General features: G+C 38.8%; 5 protein-coding genes across 8 annotated transcripts; 2 read left to right on the top strand and 3 right to left on the bottom strand.

Moving 5' to 3' along the window:
• On the bottom strand, positions 228-6,051 carry LOC18766692 (alpha-L-fucosidase 2). Its single transcript, XM_007200880.2, has 10 exons — positions 5,486-6,051; positions 4,969-5,114; positions 3,671-4,575; positions 3,406-3,538; positions 3,076-3,234; positions 2,585-2,809; positions 2,399-2,500; positions 2,136-2,271; positions 1,192-1,387; positions 228-849 (listed from the first exon to the last, which is right to left on the bottom strand). The coding sequence occupies exons 1-10, from the start codon at positions 5,691-5,693 to the stop codon at positions 546-548; spliced, it is 2,514 nt and encodes an 837-aa protein (XP_007200942.1). The 5' UTR covers positions 5,694-6,051; the 3' UTR covers positions 228-545.
• On the bottom strand, positions 6,719-9,793 carry LOC18768750. Of its 3 annotated transcripts, none has more exons than XM_007200405.2 (3): positions 9,454-9,793; positions 7,360-7,499; positions 6,719-7,269 (listed from the first exon to the last, which is right to left on the bottom strand). In XM_007200405.2, the coding sequence occupies exons 2-3, from the start codon at positions 7,495-7,497 to the stop codon at positions 6,946-6,948; spliced, it is 462 nt and encodes a 153-aa protein (XP_007200467.1). In that variant the 5' UTR covers positions 7,498-7,499; positions 9,454-9,793; the 3' UTR covers positions 6,719-6,945. The 3 variants fall into 3 exon arrangements, with proteins under 3 accessions (XP_007200467.1, XP_020409447.1, XP_020409448.1); XM_020553858.1 differs by lacking the exon at positions 9,454-9,793 and adding an exon at positions 9,100-9,445; XM_020553859.1 differs by lacking the exon at positions 9,454-9,793 and having other exon boundaries at positions 7,360-9,092.
• Positions 12,378-14,478, bottom strand: LOC18766264. Its single transcript, XM_007199274.2, has one exon. It carries the CDS (start codon positions 14,213-14,215, stop codon positions 12,620-12,622), a length of 1,596 nt encoding a protein of 531 aa, XP_007199336.2. The 5' UTR covers positions 14,216-14,478; the 3' UTR covers positions 12,378-12,619.
• LOC18766424 (LYR motif-containing protein At3g19508) lies at positions 15,706-16,425 on the top strand. The gene is made up of 2 exons (XM_007199003.2): positions 15,706-16,037; positions 16,153-16,425. Exons 1-2 carry the CDS (start codon positions 15,843-15,845, stop codon positions 16,204-16,206), a joined length of 249 nt encoding a protein of 82 aa, XP_007199065.1. The 5' UTR covers positions 15,706-15,842; the 3' UTR covers positions 16,207-16,425.
• Positions 18,175-20,962, top strand: LOC18766527 (transcription factor bHLH113). Of its 2 annotated transcripts, XM_007201457.2 has the most exons (5): positions 18,175-18,914; positions 19,009-19,137; positions 19,291-19,353; positions 19,508-19,615; positions 20,217-20,962. In XM_007201457.2, exons 1-5 carry the CDS (start codon positions 18,591-18,593, stop codon positions 20,373-20,375), a joined length of 783 nt encoding a protein of 260 aa, XP_007201519.1. In that variant the 5' UTR covers positions 18,175-18,590; the 3' UTR covers positions 20,376-20,962. The 2 variants fall into 2 exon arrangements, with proteins under 2 accessions (XP_007201519.1, XP_020425392.1); XM_020569803.1 differs by lacking the exon at positions 19,291-19,353.

Here is a 21,257-nt window from a genome sequence, read left to right as displayed (position 1 = left end):
TCAAGGTCTTGTGATCGAACATCAAGCTACGTTTTTGACTAGAAACGGCTCCAAAATGTTTGCATTTTAAAAAATTAGAACAATTTGGCTATACTGATTTTGTAATGACATATTTCTGAACAAATAATTTATCTTTAGCTATAATTGTAGAATTTGTTGGTATTCCTTTCTTTTCTGTAGGCTGTGAGCTTTGTCCCATCATTATTGAATGCATGAACAAAACATAATAAAGACACTAAAAAATACAATTCCTTTTAATTTCCCAGAAGAATTGCCATTGAGCTAGAAAGAGCTGGAATTCAATGACAGCTCACAAACAAATCTTACAAATTTCTTCGAAGTGTTACTAATGGTTATACAAGTAAGGTGCCTTGAATTATTCTCTCATTTGCTACACTAAACTGACTTCCGAAAAATAAAAACCACAATCAATAACAAGACACTGATACTTAAGAAGAAACAAAGAAGGGACTTCGTTTCCACATTTATTGGGAATATAAATCAATGTGATGAATTTGACCTTAAAACTGCGTATGCTGCTGCCCTCAGAGACATGTTGTCCTCACACGTTTTAACTGTCTGTTGAAAGTATATATCCTGCCAGATGATATGTTTGTTGTAACTGTACTTCCTCTATAATGTAATCTTTTAATAGAACTGTGGTCCTTGGACCAAAGACCGACTTCGTGAAGGTCTCCTTCCTTCCAACATATGTTGACTGTCACCCCACCACGAGCCTTCAGTCCTTTCACACAACCGTTTGCCCATGTATCCCGGGGAAGAGCGGGAAGTAAATACAGGTCCTTGATGGTGCTTTGGACAAGCATTTCTGCAACTGCGGCTGAAAAACTGGCACCAAAAGAGAGAGATTACTAGCATGTCTAGCTAACAATCTTTGTAACACACAAAAGTGTTTGGTCTATGGGGCATATTGAAAGTCTGCATTGGGACATATAAGAGGAAATAACATTTCAAGAAAATTCATTCAGCAATGGACGAACTTGACACAACAATGAAATTTAAGTGCATCTTAACCCTTCCAACCCCCTTCAGTGTTCTTTTCCCTTTCTAATTGTTAAATAAACCACCATAATTAACAGACCTTTGGAAAAGAAAATAAAAATGTACTTGGAATGGAATAATGCAAGATGTCAGGAAACGAATTGGTCATCAATAACACACGTGGCTTACCCAAAGTTGGCATCAATCTGGAAAGGGGGATGTGCAGTGAACAAGTTACTGTATAGTCCTCCTTCAAAATCAGCTTCATGATCTGGATCCACCAAGTCAATTAAATGCTTGACCATACGATACGCATGCTCACTGTTGTGAAGACGTGCCCACAATGCAGTCTTCCACATAGTTGACCATCCTGGACCCTCCTCTCCTGTTTTGAAGAACAAAAATTTAAGGGGCAATACTACTTAGTGTTCAAGAAGCTCATTCCAATATGTTCAGAAAACCATGTAGGGTTCATTAGTATTCTATATTAGCTAGAACCAGGTAGGGTTTTCTACAGTAAACAAGAATCTTATGTAGAATGGCTAGTCACCATCAGCTAAACTCTTGGGTAGGGTGATCTTGTAGGTCGACGACATTAGTTTATAGCAGCACTAAAATTAGACACTCACAACAGGCCAACACAAAGACTTCTGTGCTGGTTTGTTCTTATACTTCTCTTGGGTAGGGCGATCTTGAAGGAAGGAGACATTAGTTAGTCTATTATTGACTCTATAGCACCGAAACTTCTATAGCTGTATACGTTATCATACTTCCTTTTAATGTTTACAATCAAAGAAGCATATAAATACTTAAATAGTCTTGCCCTTGGTTTCTAAGTGTGTTATGGTGAATCATTTAAACCAAACCTCAGGGAGTATGCTGAAGGTTAAAGTCCTAATTTCAGTTTTACATAATCACCTTTCTTCAAACAATGTCTATATTATTGTAATAGTAAATGGTGAAAACTCCCTATTACCTTTTTATTCCTTCTAAATTCTAATGCGAGAATTTGGTTTTTACATGGTACATCAACTTCAAGTTACTTTTCATATCATTCAATTTTGCATCCAAATGCCCTACACTATGGTGATACAAAAATTATACGTTTAGTTATCAACTCATAATGTACCAACCTCTTTTATAGAGGGAATTTTCCACAGCTTTACAGAGATCTGGAGTTTTCTCAATGGTAATTGTGTGTCCCGGAAACAGGCCAAACAAGTGTGATACATGCCGATGGTGCACTTCTGGGTCCTCAAAATCTTGAGCCTGCAATATAACACAGATACTTGTCAGTTTACAATTAATTGACAATTCTGTACAAAAACTTCATCACACATTATATAAGACCTGGGAACAGATTCCTAAGAAATCGAATATAAGACCTCTGGCTTACCCATTCCATAATGGAACCATCTCTAGCAATTTTTGTGGGTAAAAGCCTAGGTTGAGCCTCACGAACTTTCTGAACAACAGCATCCTGAGTTCTTCCTAAAACCTGTTTTTAAGGAATTACTGTTATACAAACCACAGTTTATGTAGCTAAGTAGGAATACTTACTAGCATAAAATTAGAGAATAACCTCAGCAGCAGAAAGTATTGCAGAAAAAACTTCTTTTATGATTGATATGTCCATGGTTGATGAGTAGCTCACACTGGCCTGCTTACCATCAGGGGCAATAAACATGTGCTCTGGAGAAGTTGATGGGTTGGTTTCAAGATACCCTCCACGGCCTTCAATCAACCAATCCAGCAGAAATAATGTACATCCTTCCAACAAAGGATATGCCTTATTTTTCAGAAAATCCTAATGGTGTAGAAAAAAATTAGCAACAATTTACCTACTAGAAAACCTGAGTCAGATAAGATAAGCACCATATATAAACAGTAAGTTCCCTACAAAATACAACCATATAACTAACATTCACTTGTACCTAAGTGCTTTCAGGAGCCTGAATCCCTGGTCCCCACATAACATAACATCAGAAAAACAAATCTTGAGTTGATTACTTTAATTTAAGTAAAACATCATTTGTTTTTGCAGGCTTCGTCTTTAAGATATCAGGAGCTTACTTTGTCCATTGTATAAGTATAATGTTCCCATAGATGAGTACAAAGCCAGGCTCCTCCCATTGGCCATAACGCCCACACAGCTTGACCTCGATCTGGAGATGTTTTGGCCCATATGTCAGACACTTGATGCACAACCCAACCGCTGGCTTCGTAGTTCACCTGAATTGTGCTAGGCATATTACTAAGAAAAGTAATGCACAGAGAATCAAGAAATTGCAGCAGGTAGATTCCAAACAATTATTTGAATCTTCTCAAATTCAACTCAGCATGCGGTAGAGTCAAAAGGTTATGGAAGGCTTTTAATATAAACTAGAAAGGCAGAATTCTCACCTTTGCAGTTTTACTCCCATTGATAGATAAAGAAGATGTGTAATCAAATAAGGGCTCCTGACATTCTCTTAGGTTACAAGGAAGGGAAGGCCAATAGTTCATTTGAAGATTTATATTCAAATGCTGAGCACCACTGCAAGTACAAAGTTGAAGTAAGTAACCACCTCATGTTATTGTGAAATCTAAGAGGAATAAAAGGGCAGCAAATTACTTAGAGAGAGAGAGAGAGAGAGAGAGAGAGAGAGAGAGAGAGAGAGAGACATACTCCCATGGAGGCTCAATATCCTTGTTCCATATACCCTGCAGGTTTGCCACTTGAGTTCCAACCCGTGAACAAGAAATAAGCAGATATCGACCATATTGGAATAAAAGTTCCACAAAGGAAGGATCTTCGTCAGTTTTGAAGGATTTCACCCTGTCAGCAGTTGAAACTAAGGCATCATCACTTCCCCTTAAATTTAAACTGCTTATAGGGTTAAGTTTCTTTGGCTCCAAAGTTTTATCTCCTAAAATTTTCTTAGAGCTCTTAGAAAGCTGCAATGAGACACGATGAAAAAGATTCTGATAGTCATCCAAATGGTGAGCATAAAGATCAGAATATGACAAATTTCTTATAGAGTTCAATGCATTGAGAGACTCTGAAGTTGGGTTCCTCTTAGAATCAGAAGGCTTAGAAAATGGTCCTTCAAACGAAGATGAGGCCACCAGAAGCAAAACAGCCCAATCACACCCTTCAACCCTTAATTTCTTGTCATCCAGAACATGTATCACACCACTGCCACCACTAATCTGCAAATCAAGGACCGCGGAAAACTGAATCCCTTTCGGATTGTCATTCAAACTCAAGAATTTTGGCGAGATCCTTTTTCCAGGACAACTTCCTTCTATTATAATTTGGTTTTTACCATTTGCTTGTGAATTATGATGTAACTTGCTGTCTAGAGAAACTGTAAATGTTAGGGACCCTGATTTGCTTCCAGAGATCTTCGTCACAATCACTTGATCAGGATTAGATGAAAAATGCTCCCTTGTATATTCTACATCACCCACTGAGTATTTTATCTTTGCTGTTGCAGTATCCAGGTCTAGCTCTCTGCTGTAACTTTCTTCAGCATATTCGAGGTGAGAGTCATCAAATTCTAGGTTGATGTCGCCCAATAGTTGGTAAACCTTCATCAAAAGAAGTAATTAATAGGACATTTATCCCGGATATCAGAAGCCTCCACATGCAATTTCTAGTACCATTGGTAACAATAAGCTTGCGTTAATACAGCAATTAAGCATAAGCTCTGAATTACGAAATTAAACTTACATTTAATGTACAAAATGAAAACAAAATTTCAAAATGGACGTCTACAAGATAGAATATTTTGTACTCTTTGTCCCTGATGAAATTAAGATCCCACTATCAAGCATAATCAGCAAAAATTAGTACATGCACTGAATTGCAGACCACATTTTATAATATTACTATGCGCTTAACATCTAGTCATATTCACTACAATTCATTTTTATTGAATAACAAAATGAAAAAGATTTAGTAAAGCTGATGAAGTTACATACATCAGAAGGATCTCCTGACAACTTGACTGCTGCTTCAGTAGCTTCAACATATTTACCACTGTCAACAAGTTTTCTAACCTCTGTGAGTGCCTCTGGAGCCTTTGGATTGGTATAGTTTCCAGGAGTTCCTGTCCAGAGTGTGTCCTCTACAACAATTTAAACTCTATGCAATGAGTTTTACTATAATTTTACAGTGTGTGTTTGATAGACACTTAGAAATTGCATTCCAAGTTTTAATCACTTCAAGCATTCCAAGTATTCAAGTCCCAATTCAGGATCAGTCAGAAATGCAATTGAACTTGAATATGACTTTGTTCTGTTTCCTATGCGATCTTGGTAACCCACCAAATAATATAAGAAAATAAAATAGCAAGAGAAAAAAAAGACCAAACCTTTAAACCAGAAACTCACACAACCAAGCATTTCAAATCTTGAAGCAAACAGAACCCAAAACACAGAAAACCCAACAGCACAGAACTTATCATTAACACAATGCAAGAAAAGATTTGTACTTCACCATTGAGTTGGAGTTTTTCTGATGCCACACCACCCCACACCATGGCTCCAAGCCTCCCATTCCCGATTGGAATAGCATCAGTCCAATGTTTGGCAGGCCCAGAAAACGTAACCTTCAAAGGCTTAGAACTCTCCTTCTTCACTAAACTTGGGGCCCACATGTCCTTCTCCGCAGGCTTCCTCACCAGAACCCACTCAGCATCCTCCATTACACACACAAAAGAAAAAAGTCCAACAAGAAAGAAGAAGAAGAAGAAGGAGAAGAAAAAGCTTAGGACTTTGTTTAGGCCTTGAGCTGAGGATTTATTATCCGTGGGTGAAATGAAAGAGTGACAGAAGAAGTACAGAAGAAACAGTGGTGGGGTTGGGTTGGTGAGTAGCTTTGAATTCACACGGCATGAGATTTTTTGGGTTAAGTAAACCGAAAAAAAAGGTCCCGCGGCACGGCATTGTCTGTTTGTTTGTTTGTTTTTGAACTCCTCTGAAAAGCTTTCTTCCTTTTTTCTTTTCTTTTACCATGAGTCTATGTGGGAATATTACTAAATTAAAATGTGCATGTTAGTAACATTATGCTAATGGAATGTATTGAATCTACTACAATTGCTAATGTTAATGTTTAAACTTAAAATCATGGGCTATAGAAGACTTAAAACCAAACAAACACAACAACTAATTATTCTCGTAACTTGAGTTAGTTTTATACAGATATAAATTAGACCAGTTGATTAAAACAATGTATTTTTTCCTTTGTACTCAATCTTCGATATTTTTTTAATATTTAAATAATGTGATATTATTAAAGAAGGAAATTGAATCGTACCTCGGATGCAATAGTAATACTTTTAATCATTTAAACTACAAATTCATTGGTTTTATTTTTATTATAAATAAATAATAATAATAATAGAAAATGGTCAAGTAGGTCTAAAACACTGTAGTTGCACGAGGTATGTTACAGAGGTGACGATAATCACGAACGAGCGAACCCAGAAAGATTTGTGTTTCTTTTTTTCTCTTCTTCCCGATGTTTGGCGGTGAATATGTTAAATGCATGTGTCAGGTTGGCTCCACAAGAAAAAAATAAAAAATTTGATTAGTGATTAGAGTATAAGACACATTGTTCGTGCGTGACCAGAAAACAAAATCTCAATGTAATATCTTAGAATATTGAGGAATATTGTCAAATAAAATAATTTTCCATTTATTTTTTCGTGCAGCTAATCGAGAAATGAACTGCTCAGAAAAGGAAGAAGCTTCTTTTCTTTTCTCTCTTCCATTGAAATCCATAACTTCATCCAAACAGAATTCAATATTTTAATAGTCAAGAACACATAAGATTTACCACTAAGATAGTTTATAAATGTTCAAGGCCATAACTGATTTGCTCACATAACTTTACAATATGAGACTACCTGGGCATTTAAGCAAAAAATATGCCATGCAAACCAATTCTGTCCATGCTCAGCATACAGTATGTAGTACTAAGGCATCATCATCCTTATCATCTGCTATGGATAGCTTGTCAAGAGGGGGCATAAGATCTGACTCATTTGCCATCTTGATTCTTTTCTTGAGAGCATCAAGCTCAAATTGCACAGTTGATAGTTGTGAAGTTAGCTCTGATTTTTCCCTACCCCATTCAGTCCTCTCACAATCCAGTTCCTGTTGGATTTCATTTAAGCTTTCTTGTAGTCGAATGCACTCATGACGGATAAGATTTTGCTCATCGGTCTCCCTATCACCCGTTGGAGCTGGCTCATCCGACCAACAAAAGAATTCACATTGCTAGCAGTATTAAGAACAGAATTAGTTAGGACAAAAAGGTTATCTGAACAAAGTAGTTTTAGTTCAATAGAGAGAGAAAATCATACTTACTGCAGAAATACCCTTCGGACAATTATAGAATAACCTAAACGGGTTTTTTGGGGTTTGAGATAATCTCAGTTTTGCAGGAAGCCCACATAGGCATTTCAGCTCAGAATCTCCAGGGGTATGACTCCTGTAAAATGTCATTCCTGTTGAATTCAAACATTGTTTGTGAGGAAATGTTAAGCAAAGGAAAATTTCTCATAAGAAGCTCCATCTAAGAGGATAGAGGTTGGGTTTTCTCATAGGCAGTCATGTTGAGAATCAGTCACCATTTCCACGGGGCATACACAACATTGATGGATTCTTTCTAAATGCCAACGCAAGAGCATCCTCATGATGTTATTTGAAACCACGAGTCTCATGTTGTAAATGATATCTACCATTAAATAAATAACAATAGACATCCCTGGTTGTGCTGTACATTCAACTGGCAAACAAACAACTAGAACTATATGGTGAAAACCTATACGAAGAAAAATTAAGAATACTTGAAGACTTGAAGCAAAAAGCCATATGCTTACGCTAATACCATTGGAATTTCTTGTCAGCTATCTATTTGTGTTGTGTTTGGAAAAAAAAATTGCAAGCAGTAGCATAGTAGCAGTTCAACAAAATAATAGCCCTGATTTGGATGCTTTCTAGAGAAGCTACAAGTTCATGTAACAAAAATGAGCATAGATATGGTCAGTGCACATTCTGAAGTGTCCAGATCACAAGCTAGCATAACCCAACTAGCATCTCAGTATGGACAGTGTCACCGAGAAGAAGGAAATCAAATGCCTCTATTAGAAAGAATTCTATCTTCTAGATAATCAAAAAATTCCTTAGCTTAAGTGTAGGATGGGTACTACTAAAGCAAATTCATTTTAAGCTCTATGTGCAATGGTATGTGCTAAGCTCTTATGCAACATTATGTCATATTGTCATATTCATTCCAATACAAAACCCAGCCTAGAACCACAAAAAATTGTTTTCAGCAAAAGAAGCAGAGGCAAGGGCACCAGATGAGAAAGTTGAACAAATTTCAGTAGCTTTACCTCAACTGCAGGGATTTCCTCAACAAATGAGAAAATTTTACAAGAAGCAATATAAGAAACTCTAAAATGCTCAAAGGGAGCTGCTTTTCAGACAACAATTTGAAATAACAGAATTGCCAGATTTGATCACTTTATTTTGTCACTCACACTCCATGTGTTTGAATGAACAAACTTAGAGCCTGGCTGCTAGAGTGACTGATCCACAGCCAGCATTGCACCCAAATTTGGTACATGTACCGGTCTGATCCACAACCGAAATTTAGCAATAGAGAACTAATGAGTATGTTAAGCCTTATTAAGAACCAATTTAAGCCTTATTTACTCATAAATTATGTTCAGCATTGTATTTTCAGTATTGGATAAGCATAAAAAGTTAAGAACCATCTTAAACTTATGGGATTTTATTGTACTTGTGTGATCAAATATTGGGTTTTCACAGTGTTTTATCAGGTGACTAAAGTTATAACTTACGAGTAACAAAAAAGATAAACATAGAAATTAGACTCCATAGACAGTAAAAAAAAAAGAGCGAAAATTGCAGCATAATCTTTGAAAGTTGAAAACTTGAAATCAATCTAACGGGACAATGCAACTATACAAACATACGAAAAAGGCCAACATCAACCACGATTTGTTAAAGATGGAATTTTTCAGATACTGAGAAATAAAACCTCATTCAAAAAAACACACAAAACAAAAGATCACGGACCTGAAGGGGCTGATGTGAGATATGTATATCAACCATCAGCTTCTAGGGAAAAAACCCATTAGCTAACAACTACAAGGCCTTGGGGCTCAACCTCATCAAGCTCACACAAATCACAATGGGGACCTTAAATTTAATGGGTAAACTTGCAGAAAGATTGGAACTTTTAAGGGTTTTGGGCTGAAAAGAAATTATACTACTACCTATATTTTCCAATTCTCGTTATTCTCGTCTACTTTAGTGACACCTGTACTCTCTGTATTTGACAATTTTACTTTATCCCACACATTCTTTTAAAAAGAATTGGGAAATTTAAAAAAAAAAGGAAAAAAAAAAGGAGTTAAAGAAAAAGAAGACCTTCAAATGGGTAGTGGCGTCTCCTTGGATGCTGCAGAGAAGCTTGAAGAGATGGTTGTTGTGGCAGTGGTTGTTGGTGGGAAACATGCCCTGTAATCAGCTGGGCAGACCCATTGAGTGTAGCCGAAAGTGATGCAAGGGCCAGATCACCCAGAGCCAGGAGCAAACCCAAAACAGAATTATGAGCAAGGTGCTCATTTTGTTGTATAATATTTATCTAAGCCTGCAGTGCAAGAGGTTGAGCCTTAAGTGGGAAGATTGCTTGCTTGCTTTTGGCTGGGAAATATATGAGGCTAAAAATATCGCACACGTATTGTCTTAGGTTTAATTCCTCCCCTCCCCTAATAGGTCTTGTGTTCGAAATTCCTTCACCAATTATCAATATTGATTATATAAAGAAAACATACAGTCTCCAAGTGTATATCTCTCTTTGATAGGATCCTAAGGGCTCTTTAGTCATTCGCAATCTAATAGACAGCTGTCATTGTATGACTATATTAAGTGGTTAATTAGTATTAGCAAGAATGTTGAATTGTATTGTGTTGGTTGAGTAATAAAGTTGTTCTCTGTTTTGGTATATTGAGTTTAGGTTGAACGGGGTTTATCATTGGTATCAGCCAATAGTCCTAGGCTTCTCTTCTTGTGTATATTTCAAAACGACATGAACAACACATTAATTCTGGCCATGGAAGCCAACTTCGATCGGATGGACGCCCTCCTGGCTCAAATCTTGAAGCGTGTCAAGGCCTTTGATTTTAAGATTTCTTTGGCTCTCAAGCAACATTCGATGTTCTCAGCGATTCTTGCTCCATGTGACGCAGTTCTTGATGATCTTGTTCCCATTTTCGGGGGTTGTCATCATGTTCTTGAATCTTGCTATTCAATATCTCTTTCAGAAAAGGCCAAGCTTGCGGCAATCTAGTTTTTGGGTTTTCTGTTGACCATGCTGATTCAATGCATATGGTGATTTCCACGGCCTTATTTGTTGAACCGGTAAGGGGTGTTTCCAATTTCGTTTCCAAGAAAGGTAACGCCTCTATGATTTGTGATTCAATTTCTGGCTCTCGTCTCTAATGCTGCTTTAGTGAAATGTGAAATTTCCATGGCCATTGATGTTGAGTCAAAGAATATTGTCTTGGTGTTGTTCACTCTTGATTGTTAAATTCATAGAGACGGGTCAACAACTCACTACTAGTAACACCGATATTGTTCCTAACTTAACCACCTACAAAGCCCAATAGGTGTGGGATTTTATCACAAAAATCCTCGGTGTTATTAGTAGTAGAACTATTTATTATATTTTGTATTTTATTTAGTCGAGTTTCCGATGTGAGACTCATATTCTTCAACACAACCCCTCACGTGGGACCACCACATAGTAGGTCACACGTGGAGCCAAGTTCACATCGGACTAAAACATTCAAGCCTAACACGTGAGCATCACGTATTGGATAAGGGTAAACATTCGAGGCCAACATGTAAACACCACATGTTGGGTAAGGGGTAAGGGTAAAGGCCCAGTAATCAGGCCTAATCAATCCACCTGCTCTGATACTATGTTAAAGTATGAATATGATTTGAATACTTTAGGTTTTCTAGTGCTTCAATTACATTGTTGAGGATAGATATGTCAGCCAACTGCTTCACATAGTGCACACGTGACTTTGATAATCTGCTGAGAGATATATAATTATTGATGGGGTATTTTCCTTTAGCTTTAATATATGCTTTATAATGTACTCGAGATTTGCCACGGTTCTTTCTTTCTAGAAGCTGATATGTAGGCTATGTGTCTTCTGAAATCAAATCATCATGGGATATTTCATTAGTGTTATCAGTTTTAAGAAAAGATATTACTTGAATGACTTCATCAGCAGGTGATTGGTGCAGTACTGGAGCTGAAACGGGCAAAATCTCATAAAACGGTTCAATTTCCTCCTCATGATTTTGACAACGTGGAGACAATTGATCGTTTTTCTCTGGCGACCGGTCACTGTCTGCTGGTGACCGATCGTTTTGAAGCAGGTTCTCTGTAGTTGAAGAACTAAGGGGAGGGGACCGGTTGCTTTCCATGCAACCGATCATTTTGATGCAGAGTGACGTCCTGGGGAAAAAAATAAAGAATTGGAGAAGTGGTGGATTCTCGATTCTCCTCCTGGGCTGTTGAAAAATATAAGTCATGTTCCCGAAACACAACATCTATGGAGGTGAAGACCTTCTAACTAGGAGGATGATAACACCGGTATCCTTTTTGATGAGGTACATAGCCAATGAAAACACACTTTTCAGCTCGGGGATCCAATTTACTTCGTTGGTGATCATGTAAGTGGACAAATACAACACATCCAAAAATTCGGAGTTCCATTCTCCGCCATTGTCAACCCGAATTCTGGCCCATTTGATAAACATGAGTCCCACATCGGAATCAAACATTCAAGCCCAACACGTGAGCACCACGTATTGGATAAGGGTAAACATTCAAGCCCAACATGTAAACACTACATGTTGGGTATGGAGTAAGGGCAAAGGCCCAGTAATTCAGGTCCAATTAATCCACCCGCTCTGATACCATGTTAAATTCATAGAGACGGGTCAACGGCTCACTACTAGCAACACCGATATTGTCCCCAACTTAACCACCTACAAAGCTCAGTAAGTGTGAGGTTTTATCACAAAAGGCCTCGGTGTTATTAGTAGTAAAACCATTTATTATATTTTATATTTTATTTAGTCAAATTTCTAATGTGGGACTCATATTCTTTAACATTGATCACATCAAAATAGTTAGTATTAATTAAAAAGAAAAAAGAAAAATGCACGTGGATACATTTTATAGGCAGTGATTGACTCACTGTCAATAGCACATCAACGGTATGGTCTTTCTCAAAAATCATTTATCATGTACATAGCTGAACTAGTATGAATTATGCATAATCAAACTACACAATGCTTTGCTATATATTATAAGTTAAAAAGAAAATTACACTTTTATACAACAACCAACATGAAAATCTAGATTGGGTGAAACCTACATGAGCCTAGCTAGGTTTAATACAACAACCCCAAATCAAAATAAAGGAGAAAAAAAAACTACTATATAAATCTAACATAAAAACTTCATACGTACACATAATTAGATCTACTTATTCTAAACCCTAATCTTTGATCATACACTCAATTTACCAATAATCAAAGGCAAATCAACCTCATCACACCACTCCACACACCTTGTCTCAAAATATGAACTGTTCACCTCATTAGGCCAATAGCTCAACCAAACTTTCCCTCCTATTCTCCACTTGAGCACGCTCCCTTCCATCTCTCTGTTCAATCTCCACCCAACCCCATCCCCATACTCATCCCCACTCAACACCAAACTCCCCGTTTTTGTAAACGGCCTATTTGCTCCAGTGTATCGCTTTCGCAAACCGTCACTATGCTCCCCAATAGCCGGGTTCCACGTGGCCACTTCATGACCCGTCATGTTGTCGCACAGCACCGCATCGAATACGGCGGCGTTTCCCTCCGCGTCCTGGTCCCACCTCCAGTTCCTCTTCCTCATCCTCGTCGACACCCTCCCCGCGGTTTTCACTTTCGGACTCTTTGATTTTACGAAACTGCCCTTCGTAATCCTCTGCGTTTTGACTTCTCTCTCTCCGTTATCAGTGGACCGGCCCAAACTCAACCCGTTCACGTAATTCGCCCCGACTTCTGGCCCGACCCAGACCCGGACTCTCGACGGGAAATACTTCTCCTCCGCGTAGTCCACGTCATCGTTTTTGTTGAATCCGAGGTTCACCACGTGGAAGCGCAGGTTGTCGACATGTGCAGTCACCTGAATAAACCCGTCGTAAAACCCAACCGAATATTCCACCTGAACAACCGCCTCCAGCTGCTGGTGCGCCAAGGCATATTTTAGCACCGAGTCTCTAGTTTCCAAACCCGGAAACTGATTTTTCTGGTTCAAGTTGACGGAACGTGTGGTTCTCATCCCCATCACCGGCGCGTAAGCCTTGAGCACCCAAAACCCGCAAGCTTCCGTCGCGTAAGAGAACCCCAAGTTCTGCGACGGCGATGACGTCAGCGTCTGCAAGCCGACACCCACCTCTCTTAAAATGCACCACTTTGCTAACATGTACCCAACGGTGCGCATGAAGCAGAGCTCTGCGTCCACGCCGACGGTGATCAGAAACGTCCGGAGAGCCGGCGCTTGCTTGCACAGCAAGGCTTCGAGGTTGGGAGCCAGCAAGGATTTGAAGTACAGAGAGCCGACTTCGGTCGGAGAGTCGCACGCGCAGAGCCAGAAGAGGCGCGTGACAAAGACGAGGTCAAAGAAGGTGGAGAAGGACTCGGGGGAGTGGGAGTCCATGATCCAGGAAAATGGGTCGGGTTTGAGAGTCTGGAGCTGGGAGCGCGGGCAGGTGCTATCGTGAGAGGTGGGCGAGCGGGATATGATTTCTCGGAGGAGCTGGAGCAACAGGTGGAGGTAGGGTTTGTCTGAGGAGAGTGAACACGTGTCAGAAACCCAGATCGTCTTTTTAGGATGGTACTGGTTGTTGAAGCCGTGCAAGCATACTGAGAAAGTCACTAGAGTGTCGATGTTGGAGCCTGTGGTGCGCTCGGCCCGGAGTTGGATTGACCGAGTTGGGTTGCTGTCGTAACTCGCTCCGGAGCTAGCGAGTTCAAAAGTATGTGGTGAGTCTGACTCGGCCCACTCGGCCGAGTTGGGAAGGTCGGATATCCATGACCAAATGTCAAGCATTGCTGCTTGTGTGTGTGTGTGTTTTTTTTTTCTCTTTTGACACAAGCAATAGTGAGAAAGGAGGATTCGAATACCGGATTTCGGGAGTATCTGCTGTTGGGGTGGGAGAGAGTGTGGAGAGGTGGATGTGGTGGTGGGTTGGGTTTTAAAGAGAGAATGAGTGATGCTGGAGTTGCCACCATGGAAGCAAACACCAACCAAGTATGAGGGAAGGGTTTTGGGCTTCACGTTAATTCGAGTGGTTTATTTGCGTTTGATTATGAGGGTTTTGGATATTGGTTGGATGCATTAAATAATTTAGATGAACTTCGTTTTCTTCGCTACGATTATTCTTTGTTTGAAAGTTCGGGTGGAAATTGTTTGCATGCAAAGCAATATGTGTAGCAAACTGAGGACGTGGGGACGTGGAATCTTAGTGTAGTTTTTGGGGTGTGGCGGCATACACGTGTAATGGGAAAGACAAATTTGATGTCCCATTGTGAATCACTAAAAAGACAAAAATAAAACAAAGGTTAAATGTTGAGAAAATGATTGATTTTATATTTGGGTGCATTTGAACCAGTTATGTCTATTCGACTGTTGTTTGTTATTGCTCTTGTTTTGTTTTAGGACTTTGTCAATTTACCGAACAACATACTACTTGCGTCCTTAACGATAATGAATTACTTTTTTTTTCTTATAAATTACAATTTAACATATATATACAAAAATAATTTATTAAAAATATAAAAAGAAGAACTTATTACTTGCGAATGGATGATGTGTTTATACCACATGACGGAAGAAAAACTTACGTATGAATCATAAGTTTTTAACTGGCCAGCATGTCAATCAACCTACCATGCTCACGTGGCAGGAAAGTAACCATTAAGTTTTTCTCTACAGATGGGGTCTCCCACCGCTAATTTGCGGTCACAGTTGCCTCAGAATTTTCCCACCCTCTTGAGCAATGGCATCCTCTTTTAAATCTGATTCATTGCCCGTCAAAGCTTTATTTAATAGGGCACTGAAGTTGAAAGATTTAACATGTTCAGAGAGCGAAGTTAATGCTTCAGGCTCCTCCTTCCGTTATTAGTTTCTCAGTTTTTTGAGAAACACTTACATCAAACAGAGATAGTATTATTTAGTTATTCTCGAAATTACGGTATATCACGTGTGATAATTTTTTCACGTAGCATATTGTGATTGATCGGGAATAGCAAAATAGTGCTATCCCATTTCATATAAAGTTTTCTGTTTTTTTCTTATATTCTTTGGAAGTAGAAACTTTCTTGTCAATCACAGTTTGATATGTGTTTAGAGATTTTATTTTATTATTTTATATTTTTATGAAATATTTATAAATATATATCAAGCTGTGATTTACAAAAATTAAAAATGCATCCTCCCAATAAATGAAGGAAGTAATGCCCTTTCTTGTACACCCAAAAAGAAAAAAAACAAATTTTTTTTAGTGATGAGCAGATATTTGGGTGCATATGGTGCCCCATAAAAAAAGCAACCGGCCCATATCCGGCCCAATGTAATTTTCGGCGAGAAACAGAGGCCCGTTTGTTGAAACAACCAAAGCATCGTGGAGGGGTCTTAAGTTTTAGGCGGTGATCACCGGATACTTTGGAACTGAGAAATGGAGAAAGCTTTGAGAATCTACGCAGAGGTTCTGAGATTGGTGAGGCGGTTGCCGGAGGACACGAGGCCTTACTACGCCAAGTATGCGCGCGAAAACTTCGTGAATTACAGAGAGGTCGAGGCCGGAGATGACCAAGCCCTCCACGAGCTCTTCCATAGGGCATACAAGCATTCGCTCTGGGTCCTGAACAAGGTCAACTTTCTCATTCTCTTTCTCATTGCACGCACGTTTCTTTTGGATTTGGACAATTGGGTATGTTTATTTGTGTTTCTGATTGAAAGCCATTTGGGTTTTCTTGTGATTGCAGTACTCTGTGGATGAATCTGCGGCGGACAAGTTGAGGAAGATCTGCTCCGCTTAGTGCGCCTGCCAAGTGTTCGTCAAAATGCCCCAAAGGGTTCTTAGCCACTAGCTTCTTTTGCAAACATGAGTGTTGTTTTGTTGATTATTTGACGGAGCCAAGGATTTGTACTCAATGATGTTTTAATTTTGTCTGTGAAAGAGATTGTAAACTACTTGAGTTTTGTTACAAAAGGATAATAATTTTAAAAATAAATAATTTCGTTGGATCCCCGCCTCATTGATTTATTTATTTTACTGTAATCTGGACTTCGAAATTTTTCTTACTTTTGTTTGATGAAGGACATTCTTGACAATGGGATGTGCTAAAAACTTATGCTAGGCTTGTCAGCAAGCAAAGGTGTCATACACATCACAGGAAACCGAGCCACCTCATTTTTCATGTAGTTACCAAGATTTGCAAGCTGACATGCCTTATGAAGCTTGTGAAAATATAAATCTCTATTGCAGTTATTACTCAATCTGACGTTGGCACTGGAGAGATTTCTGGTCACTGCATGAACATTATCTGCAAATGATTTCTTGTCCTACAAGAACGAGCTCGAGCTCTATAAATTTGATATACATTGTTAGAGTAGTTGTCCAATATGATATCAAATCTCGTTTTCTGCTTCGTTGTTGATTTCTATGTAGAAAATAGATAAATGAACGTTAAAAGTTGTCGAAACAAAATCATCTTTTTACAAGAACTTTGTGTACATAGTTGACATAGGAGGATCTGCCAGCAGCCAAGATGTTCGGCGTGAACAGAGTAATTTTGGGCTCAAATGGTGTATGTTTTGGGGGATGATACCCTTCAAGAAAGAAAACGACGAGACAAAGCAAAGTCATTTCAAGAAAGAGAATAACGAGACAAAGCAAAGTCATTGATTTGCCACGACAGAAGGACAATTTTGGCGTTTAATATCGCTTAATAGGTTTTAAACAGTTTTAGAGTTCTATATATATATGCATCTAATAGTTTTATGAAAGATAAAAAAAAAATTTACAATCATCACTTAGAATATGATGATGTGGGTTGTGGGCATCCAAAATCTTGTGCACCCCTCATTCCATATGTTCGTCTGAAGAAAATATAATCATATGGTCTGGTTTTGGGACCCCACAGTCAAAGTTGGTGACTTCCATACTTCCAGTCGTACCAAATGACAAGACGTTCGGCTCTCACGAGAATTGCAAGACGAACGTAAAAGTTAAAACAGAAATTAGTTCTACAAAAAGAGGAAAATTCGATTCTGATTTTAGGGAAGGACTTTAAGGGTTCGTTCGTTTTCTTCTAATAATGTGTTGGATTTTTCTGGTATTGGAATGCGTGGATGGACAAAAGAAAGGTGCATTTCTAACATGTTGTTGATTGATATGAGTGACGGATCTTTGCATTCCTATCACCGACCAATTTAACATCTTACATTGTCAATAGGGTAGATAATCTCCAATGGAAAATATGCTATATGAGATTTTAATTCTATATTCGATACCAAATTTAAGAGCCCAATGAGATTATATTAAAAGCTATTCCATTAATGGTGCTATTTTAAAAAGGAGATTATATAAGTTAACTATAAAAAATGAGATTATCTCAAATAGCATGATGCTAATTTGGTATATTATAGTTGAAAAGTGAAAAGTGCGCCAAAGTATAGGATACTTTCATGTTACTTTATTAAACCGTTGTTGAAATACTTGTTTCTTACGGTTAGTTACGCAGAAAGAGAGTGAATTCTAATTGTAGAAGCATGTCAGACTCACAGTAGGGTTCATCAACAAACATTAATCAGTCGCACCGCACACCCATATTTACATTAAGATCCACATGCATCAATCAACAAGAATCAGTCAGACTCCACACACAATTGACCCTGGCATCATCATTAAGTACCTATGTGAGAACATAAACAAGTTAATTGAATAGAACATTAATGAATCTAAAATCACATCCGTTACATTATGTTTATGGAAAGGACGAAAGGTGACGGAAGAGGAGAGCGTTTTTGAGTTTGGGGTTAGGCAACAACGCGTTGGAGCTCGAAACCACGGTTTTCTCGGGCCAGGTGGGTTTGACCAAAGTCGCAGAAAACCAAAGCCAAGCCTTGGAAAGCCCAGCCACACCCTCCTTTCTTCTCAGCCCACCCCACCCATCATCTCTCTCTCTCTCTCTCTCTTCTACTGTAACGCCTCTAAACACCTTCACACTCTCACATAGAGAAACAGAACAAAAACAGAGCACTCTCTTTCTTCTCTCCCTCTCTCTCTTATCAACAAGAAGCTTCCGTTGTTTTCTCCTAAAAACCCCTTCGTTCTAATCAAACCTTTTACTTTCTCTCTCTTTCTCTCTCTCTGAGACCCAAAAGCTTCAGACTTTTGGGTTTTGTTTGTGGGGTTGATATGGCCGAAAATGATGGTTTAGAGGGGGACCATTTGGCTGTCACAGAGGGGACTAGTTTCTCTCAGTTACTCTTCGCTGCTGATGAGGGTTGTGGTCTTGGCATGGACGACGAAACCTTTAACTACACCCATTCATCTGCTTATTCCACCCAGATTAAGCCACCCAAAATGCTCTGCTTCGGGAACTATGATCACAGCCATGGCGATGGTCTGGAAATTGGGTTTTCAGAGACTGCTAAGAAATCAGGGGTTACATGCAGCGATTCCTCCTCTGTTTATTCAACCAGCAACACAATCATCAACGCATTGCCCGAATCCAACAATGTCAGTGAACAACAAGTTCTTAATTCCTTTTTTAATTTTTAATTTAATTTGTTTTCTTTTACGATTTTGTGATGCTTTTTGGATTTAATGGCAGAAAAGGAGAAATGGATTAGGCCAAGAGTCGGTGCAGTGTGCAAGCACCATCAGCACAACGACGACTGCAAGCCAGAGAACCTCCAAGAAGACGAAATCTGAGAATCCCACATCGACAGGCAATGCGAAGGTCAGAAATTTCAACAAGAAACACATAAAAACTAATCTGCACCATTGCATGCCCCTCTGTCTCTCCCTCACTCACACTCTTTGCATGCCATGCTCTCTGTCTTTTCTGGCAAGATTTTACCGAATGGGTTTGAATTTTTCTGCCTCATTATAGAGGAAAGAGAAGCTTGGAGAACGAATTGCAGCTCTGCAACAACTTGTATCACCCTTTGGCAAGGTCAAATTCCAAAACCAACTTGACCCAGATAGTTTTTTTTCTTTGTTTTTGGTTGCAAAAATGTATCTGATTGAATAGAATTATAAAATTGTTATAGAAGTTTGACATTTTGGTAAATGTTTTCTGGAAATTGGAAATTGGGTTCTTGCTGCAGACAGATACTGCATCAGTGCTTCACGAAGCGATGGGATACATCAGGTTCCTGCACGATCAGGTTCAGGTTCTGTGCTCGCCTTACCTGCAACGCCTGCCTTCATTACCTGTAAGTCCCAACAAAACCCACACACACAACAAGAGAGACTTTCAAAAGGGCCAAGAATGACAGGAGGGATAACTTTTACGTGTTATTATATTATTGGTTGGATAACAAAACAATGCTATTCCCGTTACATGAAAGTTTTGCTGCACACACAACACCATCTCTGTCAGATTTTTCTTCTTTCTTCTTCCATCTACGTCCACACTGTGACGTGTCACTGGGTCCCAGCCTCCATGGGTCCCAAACAGATGTGACTTTACTGACACTATGAGTGAAAAAAAGAAAAAAGAAACAGAGCCTTCTCCTGGTCAATAGTCATAGTCAATTAGTCAAAACCATGACGGTCTGTCTATACCAAAACTGGGATTTTCCCTCCAGATAGGGGTTAGATCAGTTGGCTTATTGCGGTGATTTCGTCTCCTTACACTCAATTTTGAGTCTCAATTCCTGCAAATTAGATTAATTTAGAGTAATCTAGACTATAGCTTGTATTAAAAAAAACTGGAATTTTCCCAAATTTTCAAGTTTATTTTTTAATTTTTTAAAATATAATTTCACTGTGGTTTTCACTTGTGTGTGTGAAATTGGGTTTGAAAATTGGAAGGATGGAGAGATGGAGGAAGCAAGAAAGGACCTGAGGAGCAGAGGACTGTGCCTGGCCCCTGTGGAGTACACAATGCACGTGGCAGACAACAATGGTGCTGATTTTTGGTCACCAGCCATGGCCAACAACAACAATAATGTTTCTTCAACCAAGTATTGAACATGGAATTGGCTTTTGTACATGGTCGCCTAGTGCCTGCTCGTTTTGGTCATTTTAGAAGCCTATAAATTTGACATGACGACAGCTATTTTTGAGGAAAACCGTGAAAAGGGTAAAAGAGAATACAGAGGAAGACAAGCGAAGCAGAGGAATTGAAAATCACATGGAATCTGGCTGGTTCTGCTTTTAGGGTTATAGAGGAAAGTTAGTAGCTGTAGGTGTGAAAAATGGTTTTTGTCTTCTTTTTCTTTTTTCATTTTTTTTCTTCGTTCTTTTTGGTAATTCTGAAATGGAGAAAAAGTGAGAAAAGGAAGGAAGGAATACATGTGGGTTTTGGATGGGATTATATTAGCATGGCTTACATCTGTAAATTTCCTTGGGTTAACAAATTACCAATGCCATCTTCAGAATGAGCCTACAACCATCTTGTGCAGTTTTCTTTTTGCAGTTCTTGCATTTCGGAGATAGATTGTACTGAATTATTGTGCATTGGGCTGTATCTTACTCATGTAGGAGTTAATTTTTTGTTCTTTCTAGTTTTAAAGGAAAAATAATAGGGTGAGTTTATTATATCGAATCATAACGAGAAAAAAACACATTTAACTAACTAGGTCACATTGTTACGTGATGTTATAATTGTAGCATGTATGTCTGTTTATTAATACTATACTCTATGCCATGTCAATTTTGTTGTGCATTTTTGTCGTCCACTAATGCAAATGGATGTGTGACCGGTCATTTGAAAGGGAAGGGCATAAACCCACATGAAATTCTATATCCTTCAATGTACCATTCATTTGTAAATAGTGGGCCCATATAGGGTTGCTAGGCCCAAGTTCTTGTGTAGTCTTCTTTAGGTATTTTGCGCCTTGGGCTCCTACG

This window comes from Prunus persica, chromosome G8, assembly GCF_000346465.2.
Source record: "Prunus persica cultivar Lovell chromosome G8, Prunus_persica_NCBIv2, whole genome shotgun sequence".
Taxonomy (NCBI): domain Eukaryota; kingdom Viridiplantae; phylum Streptophyta; class Magnoliopsida; order Rosales; family Rosaceae; genus Prunus; species Prunus persica.
The sequence above is the reverse complement of the archived record's forward strand: the minus strand, read 5'-3'. Positions and strand labels throughout refer to the sequence as shown.

Bases quoted from the DNA above. Each gene is read 5' to 3' on its own strand.
- LOC18766692 (XM_007200880.2), bottom strand. From the start codon at position 5,693: ATGGAGGATGCTGAGTGGGTTCTGGTGAGGAAGCCTGCGGAGAAGGAC. The intron at 2,501-2,584 runs GTTATTCTCTAA...CCTTAAAAACAG, and splicing joins CAATACTTTCTGCTGCTGAG to GTTTTAGGAAGAACTCAGGA. The intron at 1,388-2,135 runs GTTGGTACATTA...TCTTCAAAACAG, and splicing joins AAATTCCCTCTATAAAAGAG to GAGAGGAGGGTCCAGGATGG.
- LOC18768750 (XM_007200405.2), bottom strand. From the start codon at position 7,497: ATGACATTTTACAGGAGTCATACCCCTGGAGATTCTGAGCTGAAATGC. The intron at 7,270-7,359 runs GTAAGTATGATT...TAATACTGCTAG, and splicing joins GTCCGAAGGGTATTTCTGCA to CAATGTGAATTCTTTTGTTG.
- LOC18766264 (XM_007199274.2), bottom strand. From the start codon at position 14,215: ATGCTTGACATTTGGTCATGGATATCCGACCTTCCCAACTCGGCCGAG.
- LOC18766424 (XM_007199003.2), top strand. From the start codon at position 15,843: ATGGAGAAAGCTTTGAGAATCTACGCAGAGGTTCTGAGATTGGTGAGG. The intron at 16,038-16,152 runs GTCAACTTTCTC...TTGTGATTGCAG, and splicing joins CGCTCTGGGTCCTGAACAAG to TACTCTGTGGATGAATCTGC.
- LOC18766527 (XM_007201457.2), top strand. From the start codon at position 18,591: ATGGCCGAAAATGATGGTTTAGAGGGGGACCATTTGGCTGTCACAGAG. The intron at 18,915-19,008 runs GTCAGTGAACAA...ATTTAATGGCAG, and splicing joins CATTGCCCGAATCCAACAAT to AAAAGGAGAAATGGATTAGG. The intron at 19,354-19,507 runs GTCAAATTCCAA...TTCTTGCTGCAG, and splicing joins TTGTATCACCCTTTGGCAAG to ACAGATACTGCATCAGTGCT.